The sequence below is a fragment of the Garra rufa genome, chromosome 6, assembly GCF_049309525.1.
Source record: "Garra rufa chromosome 6, GarRuf1.0, whole genome shotgun sequence".
Taxonomy (NCBI): Eukaryota; Metazoa; Chordata; class Actinopteri; order Cypriniformes; family Cyprinidae; genus Garra; species Garra rufa.
The window spans coordinates 24,551,269-24,575,147 of record NC_133366.1 but is presented as its reverse complement, the minus strand read 5'-3'; the positions used below and the strand labels follow the sequence as shown (position 1 = coordinate 24,575,147).

The 23,879-nt window shown below is 34.0% G+C and overlaps 2 protein-coding genes across 2 annotated transcripts; one reads left to right on the top strand and one right to left on the bottom strand.

Moving 5' to 3' along the window:
* Window positions 1-807: 807 nt before the first annotated feature.
* Window positions 808-10,199, bottom strand: LOC141336198 (charged multivesicular body protein 2b). The gene is made up of 6 exons (XM_073841740.1): window positions 10,042-10,199; window positions 9,499-9,590; window positions 7,164-7,358; window positions 6,311-6,413; window positions 5,320-5,426; window positions 808-2,099 (listed from the first exon to the last, which is right to left on the bottom strand). The coding sequence occupies exons 1-6, from the start codon at window positions 10,073-10,075 to the stop codon at window positions 1,986-1,988; spliced, it is 645 nt and encodes a 214-aa protein (XP_073697841.1). The 5' UTR covers window positions 10,076-10,199; the 3' UTR covers window positions 808-1,985.
* Window positions 10,200-11,773: 1,574 nt separating this feature from the next.
* On the top strand, window positions 11,774-21,404 carry LOC141336197 (cyclic AMP-responsive element-binding protein 1-like). The gene is made up of 8 exons (XM_073841739.1): window positions 11,774-11,885; window positions 13,245-13,343; window positions 13,530-13,676; window positions 14,640-14,740; window positions 17,167-17,306; window positions 17,434-17,616; window positions 17,830-17,983; window positions 19,926-21,404. The coding sequence occupies exons 2-8, from the start codon at window positions 13,254-13,256 to the stop codon at window positions 20,068-20,070; spliced, it is 960 nt and encodes a 319-aa protein (XP_073697840.1). The 5' UTR covers window positions 11,774-11,885; window positions 13,245-13,253; the 3' UTR covers window positions 20,071-21,404.
* Window positions 21,405-23,879: the final 2,475 nt, after the last annotated feature.

Here is a 23,879-nt window from a genome sequence, read left to right as displayed (position 1 = left end):
ATTACTCCAGTCTTCAGTGTCAAATGATCCTTCAGAAATCACTCTAATATACAGATTTATTATTAATGTTGCTGCTTTTTGAAACCTGTTTACTTTTTTTTTTCAGGATTCTTTGATAAATAAAAAAATTAAAAGAACAGTGCTTATTCAAAATAAAAATGTTGTGTTACAATATACACTACTATTCAAAAGTTTGTGGTAGATACATTTTTTCATTCTTTTTTAAAAGAAATTCATACTTTTATTTAGCAAAGATGTGTTAAATGAATACAATTGATAATAAAGACTTACATTGTTAGAAAAGATTACTATTTTAAATAAATACAATTATTTGGCTTAACTTTTTTTTTCCCATCAAAGAATGAAAGAAAAAAGTATTACAAGTTCCAAAAAAATACTAAGCAGCAAAACTGTTTCCAGCACTGATTTATGTCGACATCCCTGTACTCTGTTTAATCACACTGCAGAATGTCATACACTCGCAATTGTGAGTCATAAAGTCATTTTAAATTATATTCAAATAGGACACCAGTATTAGAAATAGACATCTTTTGTAATGTTAAAATATTTAAAAGGTCACTTTTGATTAATTTTATGCATCCTTGTAAAAAAAAAAAAAAAAAAGTATTCAACAAGGCTAACTTTAACTGAACAAACCCAACTTTTGAACAGCAGTGCAGCTTTCTTATAAATGCTTAACAAGTGTAAATATTTAACCATGTTTTGGCTCTGCCCTCTAGTGGTAAACTGACATTTCAACAAATATCTTCCCACTTGTCTATAAAAAAAAAACACAAAGGATTGAGATATCATTAAAAACTTTATTTATGGTTAACGGGGTATACAATCCCCTTATATCTGAACAATACCTGTCAGTGAACAAATTCTAAAAAGGAAAATCATCACCCATATTCCAAAACTCTCACTGTAGATTAAGCAATAAACTAATCAACCTTCCATGCCTATATTATTTACAATCCTTACAATATATTGCAGTGCATAACCAACGTCAGCCTAAATACAACTTCTGTGGATAATTCCAAAATCAAGCTCAGTATGCCACTTTCACATGCCACTCAAAATAACAACCCTTACGTTGGTCAAACCCTGACTAGCTGGGAACCTTCCGAGCATCTCTAAAGTCAGAATAACTAACTTGATCAATGCACTCACACAACCTCAAGAGAAAACCACACACACTGTCAACCCGAGACCTCAGGCACATGAGAAATCAAGGAGAGCAACCATCTTGAGACATCACAGGAGGATAAACAATGTGTTCAACCTTACGATTTGGCATCGCCCTCTAAAAAGCAGCTGAATAAAATATGCGCACTCAAAATATCCAAAATTAACCTAGAAGACAAACCGAATCATTTCCTATTCATAAACAGAGCGAAGGTGAGAACAGGAAACTAAAGTGTGACTCACACAAGTGTTTTGTCATGCGCCGGGAGAACAGCAAGGTACCGGGAGGACAAGACGAAACGCGGCTGAAACCCCGTCACGTCTTATGTTTACAGAGGTAGAGTTCTCCCGTCAAACTTGTTTACACCAACGTGATTTTCTGAGTTATCGATCAAAGAGACAGAAGTTGTAGATTTCAGGGGAACGCATCCGCCTTAGTCTGGAAGGCATTGTATGTGTTCATTTACAACATGTGTATTCAAACATTTTATTGTTATTTTCGTCATCCTAATGCCAGATGAAACGTGAAAGAGTCCTAATCAACCTTGATAGTCATCTCTCATTGTCATAAATAAATAATGAAAATAAAAAAAATTGCATTTGCCATCTGTGGCATGTTATCCCAGAGTAGGCAGGTCCGTGACTGTGAAAGTAAGCTTTTGGACTGTCCGTTTATCAGCATCTGTGTCTGTGTGTTTGTATTGGGTATGGATGCATTCTAATGTGTTTGTGTGTTGCTGTCGCCTCCTGTTGCCAGGCAATAATCAGGTGTTAGTGTGCATGTGTGTGTATGAGCACTAGTCCACTCCAAGAGCTTTGAGCTGTCTCTCAATCTCCTCATCTGATATCCCATCTGCTTTGGATGTAGCAGCGCTTGGTTGCTTTCGGCCAGCTGAAGGGGCATGAGCCATCTGCAGGGGAAACAAAAAACCCATTATGGATAAAAATACGATGTGATGGTGCATCTGCAATCCAAGACTTAATAGTCATGACACTATACTGCATAGGCCGAAGGGTACAGAAAACATTAAACATCTATGGATCCTGTTCCTTAAAACTAAAAATGTATGAATGTTTTCACACCGAAATTGAGATTAATTTGTGATCAATAAGTTCACAGTGTAGGGGTGGCCGATATACTGGTAGACTTAATTAACCGGTAGAAATTTGTTGTCACAATGCCCATCCTGGAAGTATCCTCGTGAATACAGTAATTTAGAAAGAAAACACGTGTAACAGTATTATATCTGGGCAGCTCTTAAAGTAATAGCAGTCTAATATTTCTGCTGCTTGTCATTCATGACAACAAATGAGAGAAATCTCTCACTGCTCTTGACTAAATCACTTTTGTAACTTTGACAAGAAGTAATATATACATTTAGGTTAGTATTAGTTTCTTATATTGAAATTTCTATGGTATTATAAATTGAGATATCATAAAGACCTTATTTAAAGCAAAAATAACTATATTGTGATATACAGTTGAAGTCAAATGTTTACAAACACCTTGCAGAATTTGCAAAATGTTAATCATTTTACCAAAATAAGAGAGATCATACAAAATACATGCTAGTTTTTTTTTTTATTTAGTACTGATAAGATATTTCACATAAAAGACTTTACTTATAGTGCACAAGAGAAAATAAAAGTTGAATTCATAAAAATGACCCTGTTCATAAGTTTACATATGCTTGATTCTTAATACTGTGTTGTGCCTTGAATAATCCACAGTTGTTGTTTTGTTTTTTGTTTAGTCATAGTTGTTCATGAGTCCCTTGTTTGTCCTGCAAAACTCTTCAGGTCCCACAAATTCTTTGGTTTTTCAGCATTTTTGTGCATTTGAACCCTTTCCAACAATGACTGAGGACAACTGAGGGACTCGCATGCGACTATTATAGAAGGTTCAAATGCTCACTGATGCTTCAGAAGAAAACACAATGCATTAAGAGCCAGGGGTGTAAACTTTTAAACAGAATGAAGAATAAGGTTTTCTTATTTTGCCTAAATATCTTTTTTCCCAATTTAGTACTGCTCTTCATAAGCTACAGAATATACTTACATGTTTCCCAAAATACAAAAGTAAAATTTACCCTGATCTTCAAATTCAAAACATTTTCAACTGTTTCCTTTTGAAGCATCAGTGAACATTTGAACCTTTGATAATAGATGCATATGAGTCCCTCAGTTGTCCTCAGTGTGAAAAGATGGACCTCAAAATCACAGTCCTTGTTGGAATGGGTTCAAATACACAAAAATGCTAAAAAAAACAAAACAAAGAATTTGTGGGACCTGAAGTGTACGTAAACTTTTGAAAAGGGTCATTTTTATAAATTCAACTATTTTTTTTTTTTTCTTGTGGACTATATGTAAAAGTCTTATGTGAAATATCTTATTCTGGTCAGTACTAAAAAAAAAAGGCATGTATTTTGTATGATCCCTCTTATTTTGGTAAAATAATTAACATTTTGCAGATATCGTTAGCATGAAATAAAATCACTACAATTGTGATATAAGATTTTGGTCATATTGCCCACCCCTAGTTCACATTTTAAATTTGTCTAAAAATTACTGGTACTTCGGCACCAAGTCAATACTGAAATGTTAACAAAATTAATGAGACCAGCTTTTTTGCAGTATCCAGTACTGACTTAATTTGGGTCCTGCACACAGGCTGCTGCTTTTAAAACTTGCGGTGTGTATTGGTGTGAGCGCTCTGTAAAATTTTCTATTTATGTGTTTTTGCAGTTAGGCCACTCACAGCGCATGAACACAAATCCGGTGTTTAAGTTAGTCAGAATCCACTCAAAAACCACACAAATCAACAGTGTTTTGTTTAGCGCAAGCTTACTGACAGCTTCAGTGATTCTAACAGGAGTTCTCTTTTTTTTAGCTTTCTGTATTTAACCCATGCACAACTTGAATAAAAGTTTTATTATCCATGCTGTGGGGATGAGCAAATCTGTTTTATTAAGATTTAGCTGTGTATGCTCTCAGGCGAGAGTGGAGAACATAAGGACGCATTTGCAAAGAGTAAAGAATAGATGTACAGATAATGTTGTTCAGAATACCCTTACTATTGAGATGGTTTTATATAAAGTTTACATGAAAAACTTGACTTGAACATTTACATAACACTTGTATGCAAATCATATTTCATTAAATTCACAGTGGTACATTTAGGGATTTCATAGTTACATGAACTTTATGGCTGCACGATATAAATGAAAAAAGTGATATGTGGTAAACTCGCTGGATGATTTGATGGCTATATATGATGTGATATAAGATTAGTAAGTCAAAACAGGTTTTTTTTTTTTTTGTTCAAGATTGATATCTCTCCATTCCAGCTGAAGAAAATCTCTCGAAGCAACAGTAAATCCTGTACTGAAGTGACGTTCTATACAATGCATTATCTAGGATTACTGTAAATCAAACGCAAACTGAATGAAGGCTTAATCATAGGCTTATTTAAATTATGTGGAGATTGGAGCTTTGACTCCCTTTTCAACATGATCTTTTCTCATTTTGCTTCTTTAAATATAGTTGCATATCAATCTGAAAAAGCAAGCCTTCTGAACAAAGTGCAAACTTGAACCACTGGATAGTTGCTTTGATGATGTTTGGGAAGAGGGTTAAATCTAACCATGCTTGCAGACTTTCTTTCTACAGTTTTCATGCTCAGACAGAATAAAGAGGTTCAGCTTATTTCTATGAATAGCCATTGTGGTCTACAGGTTTTGTAACCACTTCAGATTAGGCATGGTCATCACTTTTATAGCCAAATGTGTTCAACACAACTGAGGTACTTCCTCATTTTGGCCTTATTTGAATGCAAAAACTCTTGTATGTTCAGTTGTAGGTTCTCTGCTTAACACTAGCATCACTGCTGCTTAGCTGCCATATGATACATATATGCCAAGCATATGCAATGTATTTTTTTCTCTGCATCTCCTTAAAGTCTACGGATTAATGCACTGAAATCATATTGCAATGCATAATGTTTTTTTTTTATTCCATATACTGTGGAGCCTTAATGGACATTTGTCCTTAATGAAAATGGGTTTCAACACTAATGCACTACAGTAATAAGTCTGTTTATTGATTGCTGCCCATATCCCTTTCAGTTCTTACTTTTCCTGAGATCTCAATTCCAATTTCATCCAACACCTGATTCACAATATCCTGAGAGTCTTCCTCATCACCAGAATCCTCAAAGATCTCATCCAGTGTGTCATTCACTGTAAACAGACAAAACAGAAAAAGGGTATAAAAAAAACATGCACTACAATCAAATTATGTTGGGGTTTGTTAAAAAAACTATATGGATATGTACAAAAAAGTATATACATCCATCTCAAGTTGGCTACAGGTGAAATGTCAAAAAGCATTGCACACATTTGCATTACACAGCCGTTCAAAAGTTTTTGCATCCATAAAGCAAGTCTCTTATGCTCACTAAGGCTGCATTTATCTGGTAAAAAGGTGAAATATTATTATTATTTAAAATAATTATTTCCTATGTTAATGTATTTTAAAATGTAATTTATTTCTGTAATGATAAAGCTGAATTTTCAGCAGCCATCCAGTCTTCAGTGCCACATGGTCCATCAGAAATCATTTTAAAATGCTGATTTTCAGCTCAAGAAACATTTTTTTATTATTATCAATGTTTTTGCTGCTTAATATTTTTGTGGAAAGTGACAAAACACGAATGTCTGTACTTTTTGATTAATGTAATGCATCCTTGCTTAATAAATGCATTAATCTATTTAGACAATCCCAAAGTTTTGAAATCTTTCACTGTCACATTTGATCAATTAAATAGATCCATCTTGTATAAAACTATGAATTTCTTTAAATCATAATGCCCCTAAGCTTTCAAATGGTAGTGTGTACAAATGATATTAGTGTGCAGTCATTTACTCTTTTTTTACTTTAATTTCTTTAGAAAACAACAAGCTATTCATCATAGGAGTCACTCTAGTAAAAAATAAATAAATAAATCACTAAATAAAAATGAAAAAACACACTTGTCCAAAACATTTCCCTCCTATGATATGATCTTATAAAACCCACTAACAAAATCACCCACAATAACAATAAATAATTAAAAACATCTTACTCATCTCTTCTGTCATGTCCATCTTTGCTGTCTCTTTCTGGAAGTTCTGCAGGGTCTGCATTGTCTTCTTTGGATCCATCTTTTTGTTGACAGCTTGCATTGTCTGTAAGTTGTTTTGGGAAAGGCAAAGTCACAAACAAATGAGTCACTGTTTGATTCATGTCCATCTTCAAATTTTTTACTTTAGGCTACTTATGCAAAGAATAATGGCCGTGCATCAACGTGCGACTACACTGTGCCAGATATGCATTTATAGACCAACATATACACTGAAATTAGTACAAATACTAAGAAAACCAAAACCACACAGGTCGTAACATACATAATTAATAGAGTTGTTAAGTTGTACACAACGACAATTTGCAGCCCTAACTGGACACAAACTAGCATTTTCGAGCCATGATTTCCCTTTGGGAATTTAGAATGGGGGTTTTGAAAAGTGGTTTACCACTTCTGAGTAAAATAAGGTTAAGATTACTTTCAAATTCCTTACTTTCAAAAAATCCTTTCATATTAAAGAGAACTTCACAAATAGAATAGGAAAGTTACATCCGGGAATGTTTAACACAGTCCTATTTTACTCGTAAATCCAAAACCATAACTCAAAAAACCCATTAGAAATTCCAGAGGGAAACCATGGCTCGAAAATGCTAATTCTCCTTGGTTTTTAGGAGTACAAAATGAACAGCCCGATTTACTTAAATGTGAAATCACAGCAGCTTCACACAATATTCAACCTAACTTAGGAGTTAAGCTTTAGATCACTGTCAGGACTGCTTAAAATGAACTGATCTAAAATTCGTGGCACCTGGGACAGACTTTTATAAAGTTCAAAAAGACCAAAAAGTCTTACTTTGGTGGTTGTGGCCATGGCACCAGCCATCTTCATCTGGGAGTTCATTAGCTTGGTTTGTGTAGACATGGAGGTGACCTTAGAGCTGACTGCATATGAACGTGTTTTTTGTTTCCTCACTTGAATAAGCTGCTTGGCTAAGATTTTACAGGCGTCTCTGTTCCCTGTCTTTGCCATTTTCTTGATTTCCATTTCCTGTGATAAAGAAAGCAAATAGTTAACACGGTAACACAGTTTTCCAGAATGCCGCTTTGTGGTGAAAGTAGAATAAGGTGATTTATTTGTTGTTTATTTGTATAATACTATTAAAAGACAAAATGCAGCTCAAAGTGCTTCAAAGATGAGAATAGAAATGAAATGTGCATGTGAAATAGTGTATGTGAGATTATTTCACTGTGATTTTAAGTAATTCTATGTGATTTTTTGTGCATTTGTGCAAGAAGCCAAAGAAACATCTATTTGCAGAGGAAAACGAAACTAAAAAAATGCTACAGTAAAAAAAAAAAGTTATCTTATCACACACACTTGCGAATGGTTTAACGTCAAGTTACATTTAATTTTACTGTAAATTTCAGTCACATTTATTTATTTACAAAAGACTATGTAATATTTTATATAAACAACTTTGTTTATTGATATTTTTTGTTATCAGCAATGCACATTAGGGTGATTATTGTTACGTTTTCTATTTTGTAGTTGTTATATTTATATTTATGTTATTTACACTACCAGTCAAAAGTTTTTGAACAGTAAGATTTTTAATGTTTTTTCAAGAATTTTCTTTTGCTTACTAAGCCTCCATTTATTTAATCCAAATTACAGCAAAAGCATTTCTATTTGAATATATTTTAAAATGTAATTTAAGGAGAATTTTCAGCATCTTTTCATGCTTTAGAAATCTTTGTAATATGCTAAATTGCTGTTCTATTTTTTTTTTACCAATATTTAAAACAGTTGTTTTTTTCAGGATTCTTTGATGAATAGAAAGATCCAAAGATCAGCATTTGTCTGAAATAATTATACACTATAATGATAAGCTTAGAGTCAGTATTTTTTTCATAGTCAGTTTTTCTTTTCTTTTTTTGGAAAGAAATTAATACTTTTATTTAGCAAGGATGCTTTAAATTGATCAAAAGTGATGATAAAGACATTTATAATGTTACAAAAGATTTCTACATCAGATAAATGCTGTTCTTCTGAACTTTCTAGTCATCAAAGAAACCTGAAACTAATTCTACTCAGCTGTTCTCAACATAATAATAATGGACCTTTTCACATTTCCAGTTTTCTTGGCAGCTTAAGTCGTCCTAGTTGGGTTAACTTCGAGAGCAGTGAATGGGAGAGTACCACAAATATATATTTTTTGCATTCCCATTTTGCTCAAATAGCAAAAGAAAAACTCCACGATAGTGTTTTCACGACTTTCAAAAAAAAAAAAGGAAAAACATTGAGAGAGACTGATAATGGCAGTCAGAAGAGAGCAAATCAGAATATTAGATTTTCGAAAGATCATGTGACTGGATGCTAAAAATTCAGCTTTGAAATCACAGGAATAAATTACAAAATATCACAAAATAGAAAACAGTTATTTTAAATAGTAAAAATATTCCAAAATGTTACTGTTTTTGCTGTACTTTGGATCAAGTAAATGTAGGCTTGGTGAGCAGAAGAGACTTCTTTAAAAAATCATATTGTTAAAAAACTTTTGACTGGTATTATGTCATGTTTATCGCATTGTTTTAGTGTTTCTATGAGTACTGGCCATGTTTTGGCCCCTTCAATTATGACAGCTTTAGAATTTACCAAATGTATTTTTATGATGTTTGTCAGCTCTTTTCAATGTAAAAAGCACATTTTGGTTGTTCAAGTAGAAAAATTAATGAATAAAAGATTAAATCTCTTAATGATATATATAGTTATAAGTCATAAAAGACAGTCACCAATTCGTAATTCCGTAACACCTGAAACACTGTCACAGTATTTCATATACTTGAATTTCTGGCAACTCCGCTGCTGCTTTTTAGGTGTAAATTTAACAGGATATTTTTACAGTGTGTTAGTTATGTTTTCACTGGTATGAGAGTATGAATGGTATGAAGGGTGGCGGCTATTAAACAAAACAAAAAAGTTTCCACCAGCACCACCATCACAATGGCATAACCAGGCCTTATCTCAGCCCGAAACAGAATCATGTGCTGTTAGTCATAATCTATTGACACAATTTAGCTCGGTGTGACATTAATGACATAACCTCGTGATCTCACACTCCTCAATAGTGAAAAAGGGGAACATATGGCATCATATTCACGTCACATTGATGGGTGGGGATTCTCACCAGCTGTTTTTCCTGTTTTTCCAGTGCTGTCCGGTCTCTTGTAATTTGTCTCTGCGTTCCCCGCAACTCTTTGTTCTGTTCTTTAATAACATCTGTATCATGAGAGGAGATTTACATTATCAAAGCCTGAGTCAGATAACAAATTAATGTATGGGCACAACTTCAATACAAAGTAATTAGACCACTTAAAGTTACAAGAATGGTACAGTGATTTGATAAACTATTAGATTTGGTTTATAGGCTATCTTTACCTCGATACTAGCTGTTAGACTCAATCTTGATCAAGAAAATTCTAAATATTTTCGGTTGCAGCTGTCCCAACACACATTTCAGAATAAAAGACACTTGTGTTGAATAGCACAGTGGACCAAAAATATCTACAATGTCCAGAAATGGCTTAAAGACATCTTAAATTAGACTTTAACGTATTAAACAAGTTAAAGGCATTAGTATTAACGAAACCAGTCGATGATTGACGTGAGAGTGTTGCTGGGCGGTTTTGACCAAACAAACAAGCCCTCAGACCAGCAGCCATAAACTTACCGTCTACCGTCTTTTTCTTGAATAACGATGCCATATCTGCTACAAACTCCGTCGACCACGAAAGTAATAGAAAGTAAGTATGTCACAATGACTAAAATCGACTGTGAGTCGCCTATCAAAATATCATAACTATTTCCTGGTTCTTGGCAAGTAGGCGGTAAACTTGTCGTCTTCTGCAGTGATTATTTAAGTTTGATTGGTGAACATTCCGTGACGTTCCGCTCAAGTTGTCCAATCTTAACCTCATGTTGACAAGACCCGCCTTACTGCAAAAACAGAGGTCTCTCTGTCGTTCTCATAAACAAAATACGGATTGTATTTTTTCCTTTTGCTTTTAAAAGTCCTCTAGTACAGGGGTTTTCAAATTGGGGCCCGTGGATCCCCAGGGGGCACAAGGGAGTAAGTAAGGGTCCGTGTAAATGTTTAGAGAAAAACAGTATTTTTTTTAAAGAACAAAGTAATGAAAATAAGATCAAAATAAATAAATCGATTATTTTTTTATTAAAATAAATAAACTAACAAATAGGATGTTAACATAAAAAAAAAATATGGATTAAAGTTTTTTTTAAAATAAAATAAAATTGGTAAAATAAAATACATATTTGATTAAAACAAATAAATAAAGTAATAATAATTGCTATTATATTCACAAAAATGCAGTAATAAAAGAAACTAAATATTTCAAATAATATTTTACACTACCAGTCAAGTTTTTGAACCATTTATTTATAGATTTAAACATATTTATAAATGTAGAAATATTTTTACTATTTAAACAAATAGTAAACTGTTTTCTGTTTAAATATATTTTAGAATATACTTTATTCCTGTGATTTTAAAACTTAAAAAAAAAAATAGCATCAGTAATCCAGTTACATGATCCTTCAGAAATTATTTTAATATTCTGATTTGCTGCTCAAAAAACATTTATTATTATTATTATAATGGTAAAAAGTAGCTAAGTGGATTTTTTTCAGGTTTCACTGATGAATAAAAAGTTCAGAAGAACAGCATTTATCTGAAATAGAAATCTTTTGTAACATTATACATGTTTTTATTATCGCTTGTGATCAATTTAAAGCATCTTTGCTAAATAAAAGTATTAATTTCTATAATAAATAAAAAATATATATAATACTGACTCCAAGCTTTTGAATATAATTTATAATGTTTCAAACACTTTTTATTTCAGATAAATGCTGAAAATGATGCTGAAAGCTTTGATCACAGGAATAAATTATATTTTAAAAAAGTAACCTAGTTAAAATATTTCACAATATTACCGTATTTTGGCTAAAAAAAATGCAGGCTTGGTGAACAGAAGAGACTTCTTTGAAAAACATTAAAAATCTTAATCACTTTTGACTGATGTTCATATTTTAATATTGTTACATACAAAAAAAACATATAACTGCCTTTTAACTTGTAGAATCGAGGCCCCTCCCATTAGTATGATCATATTTTGGGGGCCGTTGCATGAAAGATTGAAAACTTCTGCTCTAGTACATTTGAAAAGATGCATTCATATTTATTACGACAAAAGGCAGCCAATCACAGCGCGGAGATCTAACGCATGCTCGTGTGGGAAGACTTGGAGCGAGACCTCGTGTAAATCCGACTCCGTTCGATCGCTCTTCGTATATCTTCGTACGCAGTTCGGCATGTTCCGCCTACACATCGGATCCTGTCGATCGTGAATTAGGGCTGTATTCGTCCCCCTCGTTCTCTGTGTTGTTGTCCTCGGTGACGCGACGGAGGTGTAGCCTGACGCGGTCTCTTACGTGTCGGACTAAATAAAAGTGGAGCTCCGGAGGCCTGGGAGTGACGAGGCGAGTCTGTGTCGGGTAAGAAGAGACGCATTCGTGGGGGAAAGAGATAATGCACTTGCCGTTTTAGTGGACATGTTGCAATGCTCGATCCGTCTGTAACAAAGAGATCATGGCGGCGGTGGGCATGTTTCTCAACAGCTCAGACTTGGTTGCAGACAATGAGTCAGTCAGACAGTCGAATGAGGAAAGCGCGACGGTTCTACAAAGTACATGTGTTTATGCGAAGGATAAGAAATGCGTAGAGTTATGAATGCGATCGCCCGTCCATGGCACATTTTGATGGAAATACAGCACATGAAATGTTTTTTTTTTCTTGGCTCCAGCATTGCTTTATGGAGCGGTCGAAGCTCTCCGTTACATTAAAGATCTTCACTGCATTCTCGCCCATGCAGAGGTTTTGTGTACCACTCAAACAATTATTCTGTGTAATTATTAATTGGTAATAAAATCAGAGAGAAAACGGTTTGCTCTTGAGTATTATTTTCATCAAATTACACCATAAAACAGACTTGAGTTTGTGTTGCATACTTGCTTCATTCAACCTGGAACACTATTTTACAAGTCGAAACACGCCTGAAAATGCAAGCACTTGTGTTTATTGTTTTGCTTTATCTTAAATAGCCATAAATAGGCACTTGTACAAAAAAAGAAGTAATTTTAATAGCACCCTGTTTTTGTGTGTTTTTTTTAACTAACGTTCTATTCATAAATCCTATAAAAACCAAAGCTTAAATCTGACTGACAGCTGTATACGGAAGTAAAAAGGCGGCAAATGGAGTCAACATGGTTTGTGGAGCACGATGCTTAGTGTGTCACTTCTAACATTATTACTTATGAAACAGTGGGTTCATCTAAATTAATTTCGTTAATATTAATTATGTAAATGTATATTCTCAATAACGTGTTAACGCTTGGTGGCTACTTTTGTTTCTATGTATATTAATATTTTGTATTTTTCACGTGAATTACTTTATGTACATAATTTTTATCATGTGAAAATACATTTAGACTATATAAATGCAAACATTTTAGTCCTGTAATGATGTCAGAAAAGAAGTTGGTATGTAATGCATTGTATTATTAATATTTTGTTTTATACCCGAGTAATTTTATTTAATTTTTAATTAGGTTCAAATGTAATGCCTATAAATACATACATACTTTATAGGACAACACTTCAGACTTCACAATTCTATAACTGTTACCCAAAATACTCAAAATGAAACTCGACTAACCCAATCTGTGGGCAGGGTGTTTTTGCGGCTCACCGTTTCCCTTGACATGAGGCGTTTGTGACCTACTCTCTATGTTCACAGTATATTTATAGTATTCTGTATATCTGCCAAAGTAAAAGATTTTAAATTACATCTCCAGGCAATCTAAATGACCATGGAGGCAGGAGCAGATGTCCAGCAGGGCGGCGACACTGCAGTCTCAGATACAGACACTCAGCAGATTGCCACCTTGGCGCAGGTGAGTTTCCTGGATCAAAGCTTTTGGAAACCCATTTGTTAGCATTCCAAGGCTAATTGTAATCGATAGAGTTATATGTACAGTTATAGTAATTATGCATGTAGTTGTGGTTTGATATTTTGATTCAGTTCGGATCTATTTTAGTTTAGTCTCTGTGTCTTACCCTGCTGTGTGTCCCTGATGTAGGTTTCCATGGCTGCAGCACAGGCATCAGCCACTGCGCCCACAGTGACCTTAGTTCAGCTGCCCAATGGACAAACGGTGCAAGTTCACGGGGTCATCCAGGCAGCCCAACCCTCCGTCATACAATCCCCACAAGTGCAAACTGTACAGGTAAGCCTGATGTGATTCATTTCTGTGAGCTGTCTTAATTTATTATGTATACTGTTTGCTAGTCTAGAAGACCTAAAGGATTAGTTCACTTTCAGAACAAAAAATTACAGATAATGTAATCACCCCCTTGTCGTCCAAGATGTTCATGTTTCTTTCTTCAGTCATAAAGAAATTATGTTTTTTGAGAAAAACATTTCAGGATTTCTCTCCATATAATAGATATGTATGATGCCCCCATTTTTGAACTTCCAAAATGCAGTTTAAATGCAGCTTCAAACAAATTGGCAATTTATATACTTTAACCTCAAATGCCTGTCTTGTCTCTGCGATGCACATGCGTAGTCTGTGTAATCCAGGTTAATATAGTTAGGGTATGTTGAAAAACTCCCATCTCGTTTTTGTCTTCAATTTCAAAATCGTCCTACAATGCTGTTTTACCTTTTTTGTAAAGAGTGTTTGATCTTCTTTGTATGTTCACCTTGTAAACACTTCTGCAGCGATGTAGGACGATTTTGAAGTTGGGGAAGAAAATGAGATGGGAGTTTTTAAGCATACCCTAACTGTATTGACCCGGATCACACAGACTGCGCATGCGCATCGGCAAAATCGAGACAAGACGAGCATTTGAAGTTAAAAAGTATAGAAATTGTCAATTTGATCGTTTCGCTAGATAAGCGGCTTCCTCGGCTGGGATCGTTTAGAGCCATTTGAAGCTGCATTCAAACTCCATTTTGGAGGTTCAAACTTGGGGGCACCATACTTATTCATTATATGGAGAGAAATCCTGAAATGTTTTCTTTAAAAAACACAATTTCTTTACGACTGAAGAAAGAAAGACATGAACATCTTGGATGACACGGGGGTGAGTACATTATCTGTACATTTTTGTTCTGAAAGTGAACTAATCCTTCAATAGTTTAAAAATAATACCTGACTTTTTTTCTTTTGTTGCCTTTGTATTAGATTTCTACCATTGCTGAGAGTGATGATTCACAGGAGTCAGTGGACAGTGTGACAGATTCCCAGAAAAGAAGAGAGATCCTGTCTAGACGGCCCTCATACAGGTACCTGAATGGATTTGTAGTTTCGGTGCAGTGTTTCCAGTTAATTACATAGACTCTGGCAGGCAACCACAGTTTTATAAAAAAAAATCAAAAATATTTTACCTAATAACTTCAGAGATCTCGTTGAATGTTGTCTTTTGCACCATTGCTTTGGCAAAGCATCTGTGAGTTGATCTAAAATCAATATCGCAATATTCCTTAGTGCCTTAGTTCCTTAGTTTCTTACTACATCACAAGGCTGCAAGCTGTGTTTCAAAGCAAAGCGTGGTACAATATTTATGCAAGTAGCTCAAAATCCTGTTTTGAAGTGTCTTGGTTCACAGTGAATGCAGCAAGTTTTAACTTTACATGCACTGCGAGTTTAACATGCATCTGGGAACATGATGTTCACCAGTTTTGGTTTATTTTCACATTCGTTTTGCAACATTTATGTGGACAGATGATTACAGTATTTCACCAGATTTGTAATGAGATGTGTTTGTAAACCTATGTTCACTGAAATTAAGAGATGAAAATTACAATACTTACAAAAATATAAAAATTTTACTATGAAAAATAATTAAAGAGCTGAAAAGCTGAAAAGTATTATTATTATTTTTTTACTTAACCTCAAGTTGTTCTAAACCTGTATGAATTTCTTTCTTTTCTTGAATGCAAAAAAAAAAAAAAAACATTTAGAAGAATGTTGGTAACCAAACAGTTGCTGGTACCACTGAAATACTTAGTATGGAAGATAAATACTATAGAAATCAATGTCTACCAGCAACTGTTTAACTCCCCACTTTCTTCAAAATATCTTCTTTTGTGTTCAGCAGAAGAAAAAATTTCCTGACAGGTTTGGAACAAGTGAAGGGTGTGTAAATGATGACAGAGTTATCTTTTTACCTGTTGTTAAACAGTTTGGCTTCCTAAAACACCTTTGTGAATATAATGTGGACTGAGACACTGTCACAACTATAAAGAGGTTTGAGACCATTTAAGACCAGGTAAAAGTCAATGCAAAGACATTTCACTCTCTTCAAGTTTGGTCACTGACAAAGGGTTTGAGCTCTTCATGTTGCTTAGTACACTCAATTGATGCATTTTATAGGGCCCTATAAAATCAATTTTATTGTTTCCCCAAATTCAGTTTTTTTTTCCCCCATTTTAATTGTTTTAATGGGAACCCTGGGTTCAACCAAAAGCGAGAAATGTTGCATTGTATCCGTATTTTATTTTCCGAGTTGTGTTGTGTAAAATTAACAACCGATAGCATCAACAAGAGAAGCGATGTAAGTCTTCACTACTTTCCTAGTGATAAGAAGAGGAGAAAAGAATGGGAAGATGCCTTGTGACAAATAAAACTTCCTAAAGACCCGCATCTGTGTTCCCTCCACTTTTGCCCTTTAGTAGACCAAAGCTGTTGAAAGAGCTTACAAATGATGTAAACATGAGCCACTGAAGGGGTTTCTCAGCAAGGATTTCACTCGATATCCGGGTGTTTTTAAAATTTTGTGAGAAAAGTGCAAATAATGGCTTACCCCATAGTCCAAAATCTGTAACGATTTGGGTTATCTTCATAGGTTTTCTACCACATATTGCAGTAAGAGACATCATTAATGTGGCATTAAGCTATACAAGTCTTAATACTCAGGGCTACCTTTAAATTAAAAAATATTAATCAAAAAGCATGTCTAATTAATTGAAATCATGAAACGTGCACAATTTAACAGCAGATTTATAAAAAAAAATAAAATAAAAGATTTTTAAAAAACGTTAATGTTTTACATATTTCTTTCTTTTTTTTTCAGAAATACTGTGTTTTGTATTTACATTTTTCTAGTTAATAAATTCTGGTAAATGATTTTTCTGGTAAATATTCCTTTAAAAAGTATTTAATAAGTAGTAGTACTATCATCACATTAATTAATATATTTCTGTCACAGGCTTTTTTTAAGTTAAAAGTAACTTTTATTTTGATAAAGACCTTTTAAGTTTCTTTTTGTATATAATGTGACACAAGTTTTTACTTAAAAGAAACAGTAAAATGCTTGTGAAGTGAGCAGTTCTAGAGATTATGCTTGTGATCATGTACTCACATCATTTTTGTTTCAGTATGTGTTGTAAACACAATGCAGGATTCATGTTTAAATAGTATTTTGTGGCTTAATATCCACAGACATTAGTTTATATCGCATTTTAGTTTAAGTGTAACAACCTACTTTTGATTTATTCATCCAAATTCCATGACATTCTGTGTTATACAGTAAAGTCATTTTTACATCTGGATTCCGCAATTCCATCTGCGTTTTTTGAAATATTACTGCAGTCCTTTTTGTCCAGATATTAACATTCCTTATGGAAATTTTAAAATTAGTGTGCTAATTCTATTTTAGTCCATTCACAATCTATTGTTCACAAGCTTGATTTGACATTTTGTAACACAGAAAGATCCTGAACGACCTTTCATCTGATGCTCCAGCAGTCCCACGGATAGAAGAGGAGAAATCAGAGGAGGATTCCACTCCAGCCATAACAACTGTTACCGTGCCAACGCCTATCTACCAGACAAGTAGTGGGCAGTACAGTAAGTAATTTGTTTCTCTAGTGCAAATGCACTGCTGCTACTATTATACAACATTTGCAATAGCAGCTTGACACTGTTTGAGTTCAGTAAATATACAGTCAACCTCATGGCATTTGTTTTTCCCCAGTTGCTATCACTCAGGGTGGGGCGATCCAGTTAGCCAATAATGGAACAGATGGAGTTCAAGGGCTACAGACCCTGACCATGACAAACGCGGCAGGCGCTCAGCCCGGCACCACCATCCTGCAATATGCACAGACCAGCGACGGCCAGCAGATACTGGTGCCTAGCAATCAGGTGGTTGTACAAGGTGAGATTTCAACATTTCAGTTACACACAAGCGCATAAAACCTTGAATAAAATGGCAGAAGATAACGAGAGATAAGAGTAAGTATACTGGTGTGGTTTCTGACATGTAGATTTAAATCTAGGCTAGGCATAATCTATATCCTGCAGGCAGCCACACAAGGCATCTAAATGTCTCCTTGTCAAAATATAAATCTGTGCTGCTTGTGTTTTTCAGCGGCCTCAGGAGATGTTCAGGCGTATCAGATCCGCACCGCAGCTGCTAGCACCATTGCTCCAGGGGTGGTCATGGCCTCCTCTCCTGCACTGCCCAGTCAGGGAGGAGCTGAGGAGGCCACACGCAAGCGGGAGGTTCGACTAATGAAGAACAGGTATGATAAAAAAAAAAAGGCACATCTGCACAATTAATGCACATGCTCATTTTGGAGTATAATCTATGACCCAGGTGAATTGCATAAATCTGAGAACAATTGCTGTGTATTCACATACATTTAAAATGTAAAGCCTTATAGTTTAACATTTGAAAGCAAAGAAAGTAAGATATACTTAATGTACCATAAATGTTAGAATTTCTTTATTGATTTGTTTAATAATACAATGTGTTATTAATATTATTAGTAGGATTATACTTGTATTATTATGTATAATGATATTGGATTAAAAAAGCTTTTTATAATAAAATAATTATTACTTATTATTATTGAAAGCACATTTTTACAGTACAATAATATTATTGCGTATTAATAGCATTTCTTTATAGATTCTTTTTAAAATAATGAAATAATTATTATTATTATTATTAGCAATGTTATTGTGTAATATTCAATGGGGGGAAACACGTTTTTATTATTATGATTATTATTGTAATGATTTTTATTAATTGTTAATGTGCATTATTATAATAATAATATAATAATTTTTATGTTTAATAATATTGGATTAAAAGCTTTTTAAAATAAAATATTACTTTGTAATAAAATTTTACTTGTTGTTGAAAACACATTTTTACAGTACAATAATATTGCATATTATAATATGTAATAATTTAAATAATTATTATTAATAAAAATATTTATGTTATTAACAAAAAATAGCAATGTTATTCTACAATATTCAATGTAGAGTTTTATTAGTTTTATTATGTTGGATTAAAAAGCCTTCTATAATAGAATATTACTATTATATTAAAAAAAGCACATTTTTCAGTACAATAATATTATTGCATAATATAATAATAATAATAATTTATTTGCTGTTTTGTTCATTTCTAATCATTTAAATTAAAATAATATTAATAATTAGCAATGTTATTCTGTAATATTCAAGGGGGAAAACAAGTTTTATTATTATTTTATTAATAATTAATGTACATTTGTACAATAATTTTTATATATTATGTATAATATTGTTAAAAGCTTTTTATAATAAAATATTACTATTATTATTATTTAAAGCACATTTTTACAGTACAATATTGTTATTGCATATGAATAGAATTTCTTTAATGATCTGATTAATTTGTAATAATTTAAATAAATGTAATAATACAAATATTAATGTTAATAATAATAATTAGCAATGTTATTCTATAATAATGTTCAATGGGGGGCAATTATAAACATTGTGTATAATAATATTGGATTGAAAAAGCTTTTAATAATAAAATAATTATTACTATTACTGAAAACACATTTTTACAGTACAATAATATTGCATATTAATCTAATTTCCTTTATTGATTTGTTTAATTTTTAATAATTTAAATATTATTATTATTATATTAGTAATTATACATTATTTTGTATAATATTGGATTAACAAGCCTTTTGTAGTATAATAATTATTATTATTGAAAACACATTTTTACAGTGCAATATTATTGCATATTAATATAATTTTTTTAATAAATTTTTTGTATTTTGAACTCGTTTGAACTATTTTTATTATGATTACTATTAATAATAACAATAAAATTATTATTATTGTTGTTGTTGTTGTTAGTATTATTAATAATATTATTAGCAATGTATAGTAATATATAGTAATATAATAATACAAGTTTTCCTTCTTTTTTGTTCATAGCTGATAACATTCCTGATTAAAATGCCTCTAATTTATGTATTATAATTTTACTTCAACTATGACTATAGCACCACTGCACTGTGTTCTCCCTTAGATCCCTAACCTAGAATCCTTTCATTTCCGCAATTAAAAAATCATTAAAGTGAGGAGTGAATGTTGCATTTTTACTTGGAGTGACTCATATGGTGTCCTCTGTAATCCCCTGACTGTAATAATATGTTTCCACCACAGGGAGGCAGCACGGGAGTGCCGCAGGAAAAAGAAAGAGTACGTTAAATGTCTGGAAAACAGAGTGGCCGTACTGGAGAATCAGAACAAAACGCTCATCGAGGAGCTCAAAGCGCTAAAGGACCTTTACTGTCACAAATCCGAATAACGGCCCCTCACACATACTTGCTAAACGGATCTCTTCTGGTGCCTCAAGAGACAGAGACTCTGAACATACCACAGGCACCTGCACAGCATCTCTGTCTCTTTTCATTTCTATTTCTTTTCCCTTTTTTTTTAAATATTATCTTCTGTAAAAATCCAGTTATCAGGAATACATTGTAAGTTTGTAAGTGTAAACTTTTTTATTTCCTTGTTTCTCTTCGGAAGAAAGAGAGTCGGTTTCTCTACGACAAGAAGAAATATGAAATGCAGGGTACAGTTTCGTTATCAAACACGTTGCCCTACTTAAGGAGCGATGCGAACCATAAAGAGCACCTTTCAGCTGCGAGCGTGACAGGGAATGAATGTTTGTGTGGGTTTATCATGGAAACAGCCCAGGGTGCTGCTTCTGAGAGCTGCTCCTGTCACTCTGAGGTTCCCATTTGAAAGACTTTCCCACACTGCACCAGTCGTTGATGGCGCTGCCTGCGAGCATGATTAAACGGGGATGAACGGAGATTCTCACTTTTGCAGCATGGGTCTTTTATAATTGAGATTAAATCAGCTGTGCCCTTCCTGTTGTTTTATTGCTTCTGTTACTAATACATATACTCATATTTTTGTTTTTCTGAAGAGATGCGTGTGTGTGTATATATATATATATATATATATATATATATGTATATATACATGCCTCTCTTATGACTTGGATTGATATATTATGCGCCATTGTCTACTTTTTCTTAAGCAGTGTTGCTTTTGTTACAAAATTAAGTGCTATAAGGAAAAAACTCAGTCACATTTGTTAACTAAAATAGGTGGATGCTTTGAAACATGGAATGATGTTTGAAAAAGTGTTGTAAAAAAGTAAATGAAATATACTATGTGATTTTCAGTGAGCATTTGATAGCCCATAATCAGAAAATAATTTTTTTAACTTGTAAGTGTGCTTATATTGTAATATATTGGAATTTCTTCATCTATGCCAGACTTTACATGTCATTTTGGTGCCATCTACACTGATCAGAGACTAATTGTGTTGAGTCCCTTATATTTTGGGCAGATTTTGATATACAAAACTGATCTCTGATCAGTGGAAAAGTGTTTTTTTTTTTTTTTTCACATTTCAGTAATGAAAATGCTGTTATTTTCTTTTGTCTTTTGCCATAACATGTAGCTACCCACAACAACAACGTCAATGTTATTTTTACTTTTTTTTTTTTTTTTTTTTTTACACATTTCTGAATTATTTTTGATTATGTATTGTATTTTTAAGATATGTTGCTTATGTGTAACCTAAATCAGTTTAAAAGCATTCTGGTGCAGTCTTTCATCAACAATTATATATTTGGCAGCTGTTCATAATCAAATGTGTTGAGGTAGTTTTTATTTTGTATTTAATGGTTGTGAAGATTTAATACCATTATTTAATCTTCCTTCACTTCAGTCCAAGATTGTTCAGTCCTGCTCCTTAGAGGCCTGCAAAATTAATTTCAAACCAGTTTTCACTTCTCTGTAATTGTTGGTTAGCTAGTTAAGGTATGTTATAGATAACTTATCTCTGCAGAAAGGTCTGAACAACCTTGATCAGCATCAGGGTTGTGTTCAGAATAGCAGATTATTATTCTAACTCAAGTACAGTTCAAAATTTATTTATTTATATATATATATATATATATATATATATATATATATATAGTGGGTACGGAAAGTATTCAGACCCCCTTAAATGTTTCACTCTGTTATATTGCAGCCATTTGCTGAAATCATTTAAGTTAATTTTTTTCCTCATTAATGTACACACAGCACCCCACATTGACAGAAAAACACAGAATTGGTGACGTTTTTGCAGATTTATTAAAAAAGAAAAACTGAAATATCACATGGTCCTAAGTATTCAGACCCTTTGCTCAGTATTTAGTAGAAGCACCCTTTTGATCTAATACAGCCATGAGTCTTTTTGAGAAAGATGCAACAAGTTTTTCACACCTGGATTTGGGGATCCTCTGCCATTCCTCCTTGCAGATCCTCTCCAGTTCTGTCAGGTTGGATGGTAAACGTTGGTGGACAGCCATTTTTAGGTCTCCAGAGATGCTCAATTGGGTTTAAGTCAGGGCTCTGGCTGGGCCATTCAAGAACAGTCACAGAGTTGTTGTGAAGCCACTCCTTCGTTCTTTTAGCTGTGCTTAGGTTCATTGTCTTGTTGGAAGGTAAAACTTCGGCCCAGTCTGAGGTCCTGAGCACTCTGGAGAAGGTTTTCGTCCAGGATATCCCTGTACTTGGCCGCATTCATCTTTCCCTCAATTGTAACCAGTCGTCCTGTCCCTGCAGCTGAAAAACAGCCCCACAGCATGATGCTGCCACCACCATGCTTCACTGTTGGGACTGTATTGGACAGGTGATGAGCAGTGCCTGGTTTTCTCCACACATACCGTTTAGAATTAAGGCCAAAAAGTTCTATTTTGGTCTCATCAGACCAGAGAATCTTATTTCTCACCATCTTGGAGTCCTTCATGCGGGCTTTCATGTGTCTTGCACTGAGGAGAGGCTTCCGTCGGGCCACTCTGCAGTAAAGCCCCAACTGGTGGAGGGCTGCAGTGATGGTTGACTTTCTACAACTTTCTCCCATCTCCCGCCTGCATCTCTGGAGCTCAGCCACAGTGATCTTTGGGTTCTCCTTTACCTCTCTCACCAAGGCTCTTCTCCCCCGATAGCTCAGTTTGGCCGGACGACCAGCTCTAGGAAGGGTTCTGGTCGTCCCAAACGTCTTCCTTTTAAGGATTATGGAGCCCACTGTGCTCTTAGGAACCTTAAGTGCAGTAGAATTTTTTTTGTAACCTTGGCCAGATCTGTGCCTTGCCACAATTCTGTCTTTGAGCTCTTCAGGCAGTTCCTTTGACCTCATGATTCTCATTTGCTCTGACATGCACTGTGAGCTGTAAGGTCTTATATAGACAGGTGTGTGGCTTTCCTAATCAAGTCCAATCAGTATAATCAAACACAGCTGGACTCAAATGAAGGTGTAGAACCATCTCAAGGATGATCAGAAGAAATGGACAGCACCTGAGTTAAATTTATGAGTGTCACAGCAAAGGGTCTGAATACTTAGGACTAGGGATGCACCGATACCAATCGGTCGATAAAGCTTGCGCGTTTTGTCAGTAAAGCCGGTTCTGTAATCAGCGGTAAATGCCATCAGGTGCGTGATTTCACGTTGAGCCGTATATACTACACACAGCCGTTGTTTACCGTCGAGCTGCGCATAGCAATGTTCATTATCAGTGTGAATGTGCGCAGCTCGTCTGTAAACAACGGCTGTGTGTAGTATATACGGCTCAACGTGAAATCACGCACCTGATGGCATTTACCGCTGATTACAGAACCGGCTTTACTGACAAAACGCGCAAGTTATCGACCGATACATATCGTGCATCCCTACTTAGGACCATGTGATATTTCAGTTTTTCTTTTTTAATAAATCTGCAAAAATGTCAACAATTCTTGTGTTTTTCCGTGTTTTCAAAAAAATGAACTTAAATGATTTCAGCAAATGGCTGCAAAATAATAAAGAGTGAAACATTTAATGGGGTCTGAATACTTTCCGTACCCACTGTGTGTGTGTGTGTGTGTGTGTATATATATATATATATACACACACACACACACATTCTCACAGTAGTCAATATTTGAGATGGATCAAAAAAAGGTTATCAAAGTATTAAGTTATTATGACAAGTACGGGTATCGTTTTGTTTTTGGAACAACTTTGATGAAAGGTTTTGATCCACTTCAAATGTTGACTATCTATATATTTTT

What these genes read in the sequence shown, in the direction of transcription:
- LOC141336198 (XM_073841740.1), bottom strand. Translation starts at nt 10,075, where the DNA reads ATGGCATCGTTATTCAAGAAAAAGACGGTAGACG. An exon ending in CCATGGCCACAACCACCAAA is followed by an intron (nt 6,414 to 7,163) that starts GTAAGACTTTTT and finishes AACAACTTACAG; the next exon opens with ACAATGCAAGCTGTCAACAA. An exon ending in GGACATGACAGAAGAGATGA is followed by an intron (nt 5,427 to 6,310) that starts GTAAGATGTTTT and finishes GTCTGTTTACAG; the next exon opens with TGAATGACACACTGGATGAG.
- LOC141336197 (XM_073841739.1), top strand. Translation starts at nt 13,254, where the DNA reads ATGACCATGGAGGCAGGAGCAGATGTCCAGCAGGGCGGCGACACTGCA. An exon ending in AGATTGCCACCTTGGCGCAG is followed by an intron (nt 13,344 to 13,529) that starts GTGAGTTTCCTG and finishes TCCCTGATGTAG; the next exon opens with GTTTCCATGGCTGCAGCACA. An exon ending in CACAAGTGCAAACTGTACAG is followed by an intron (nt 13,677 to 14,639) that starts GTAAGCCTGATG and finishes CCTTTGTATTAG; the next exon opens with ATTTCTACCATTGCTGAGAG.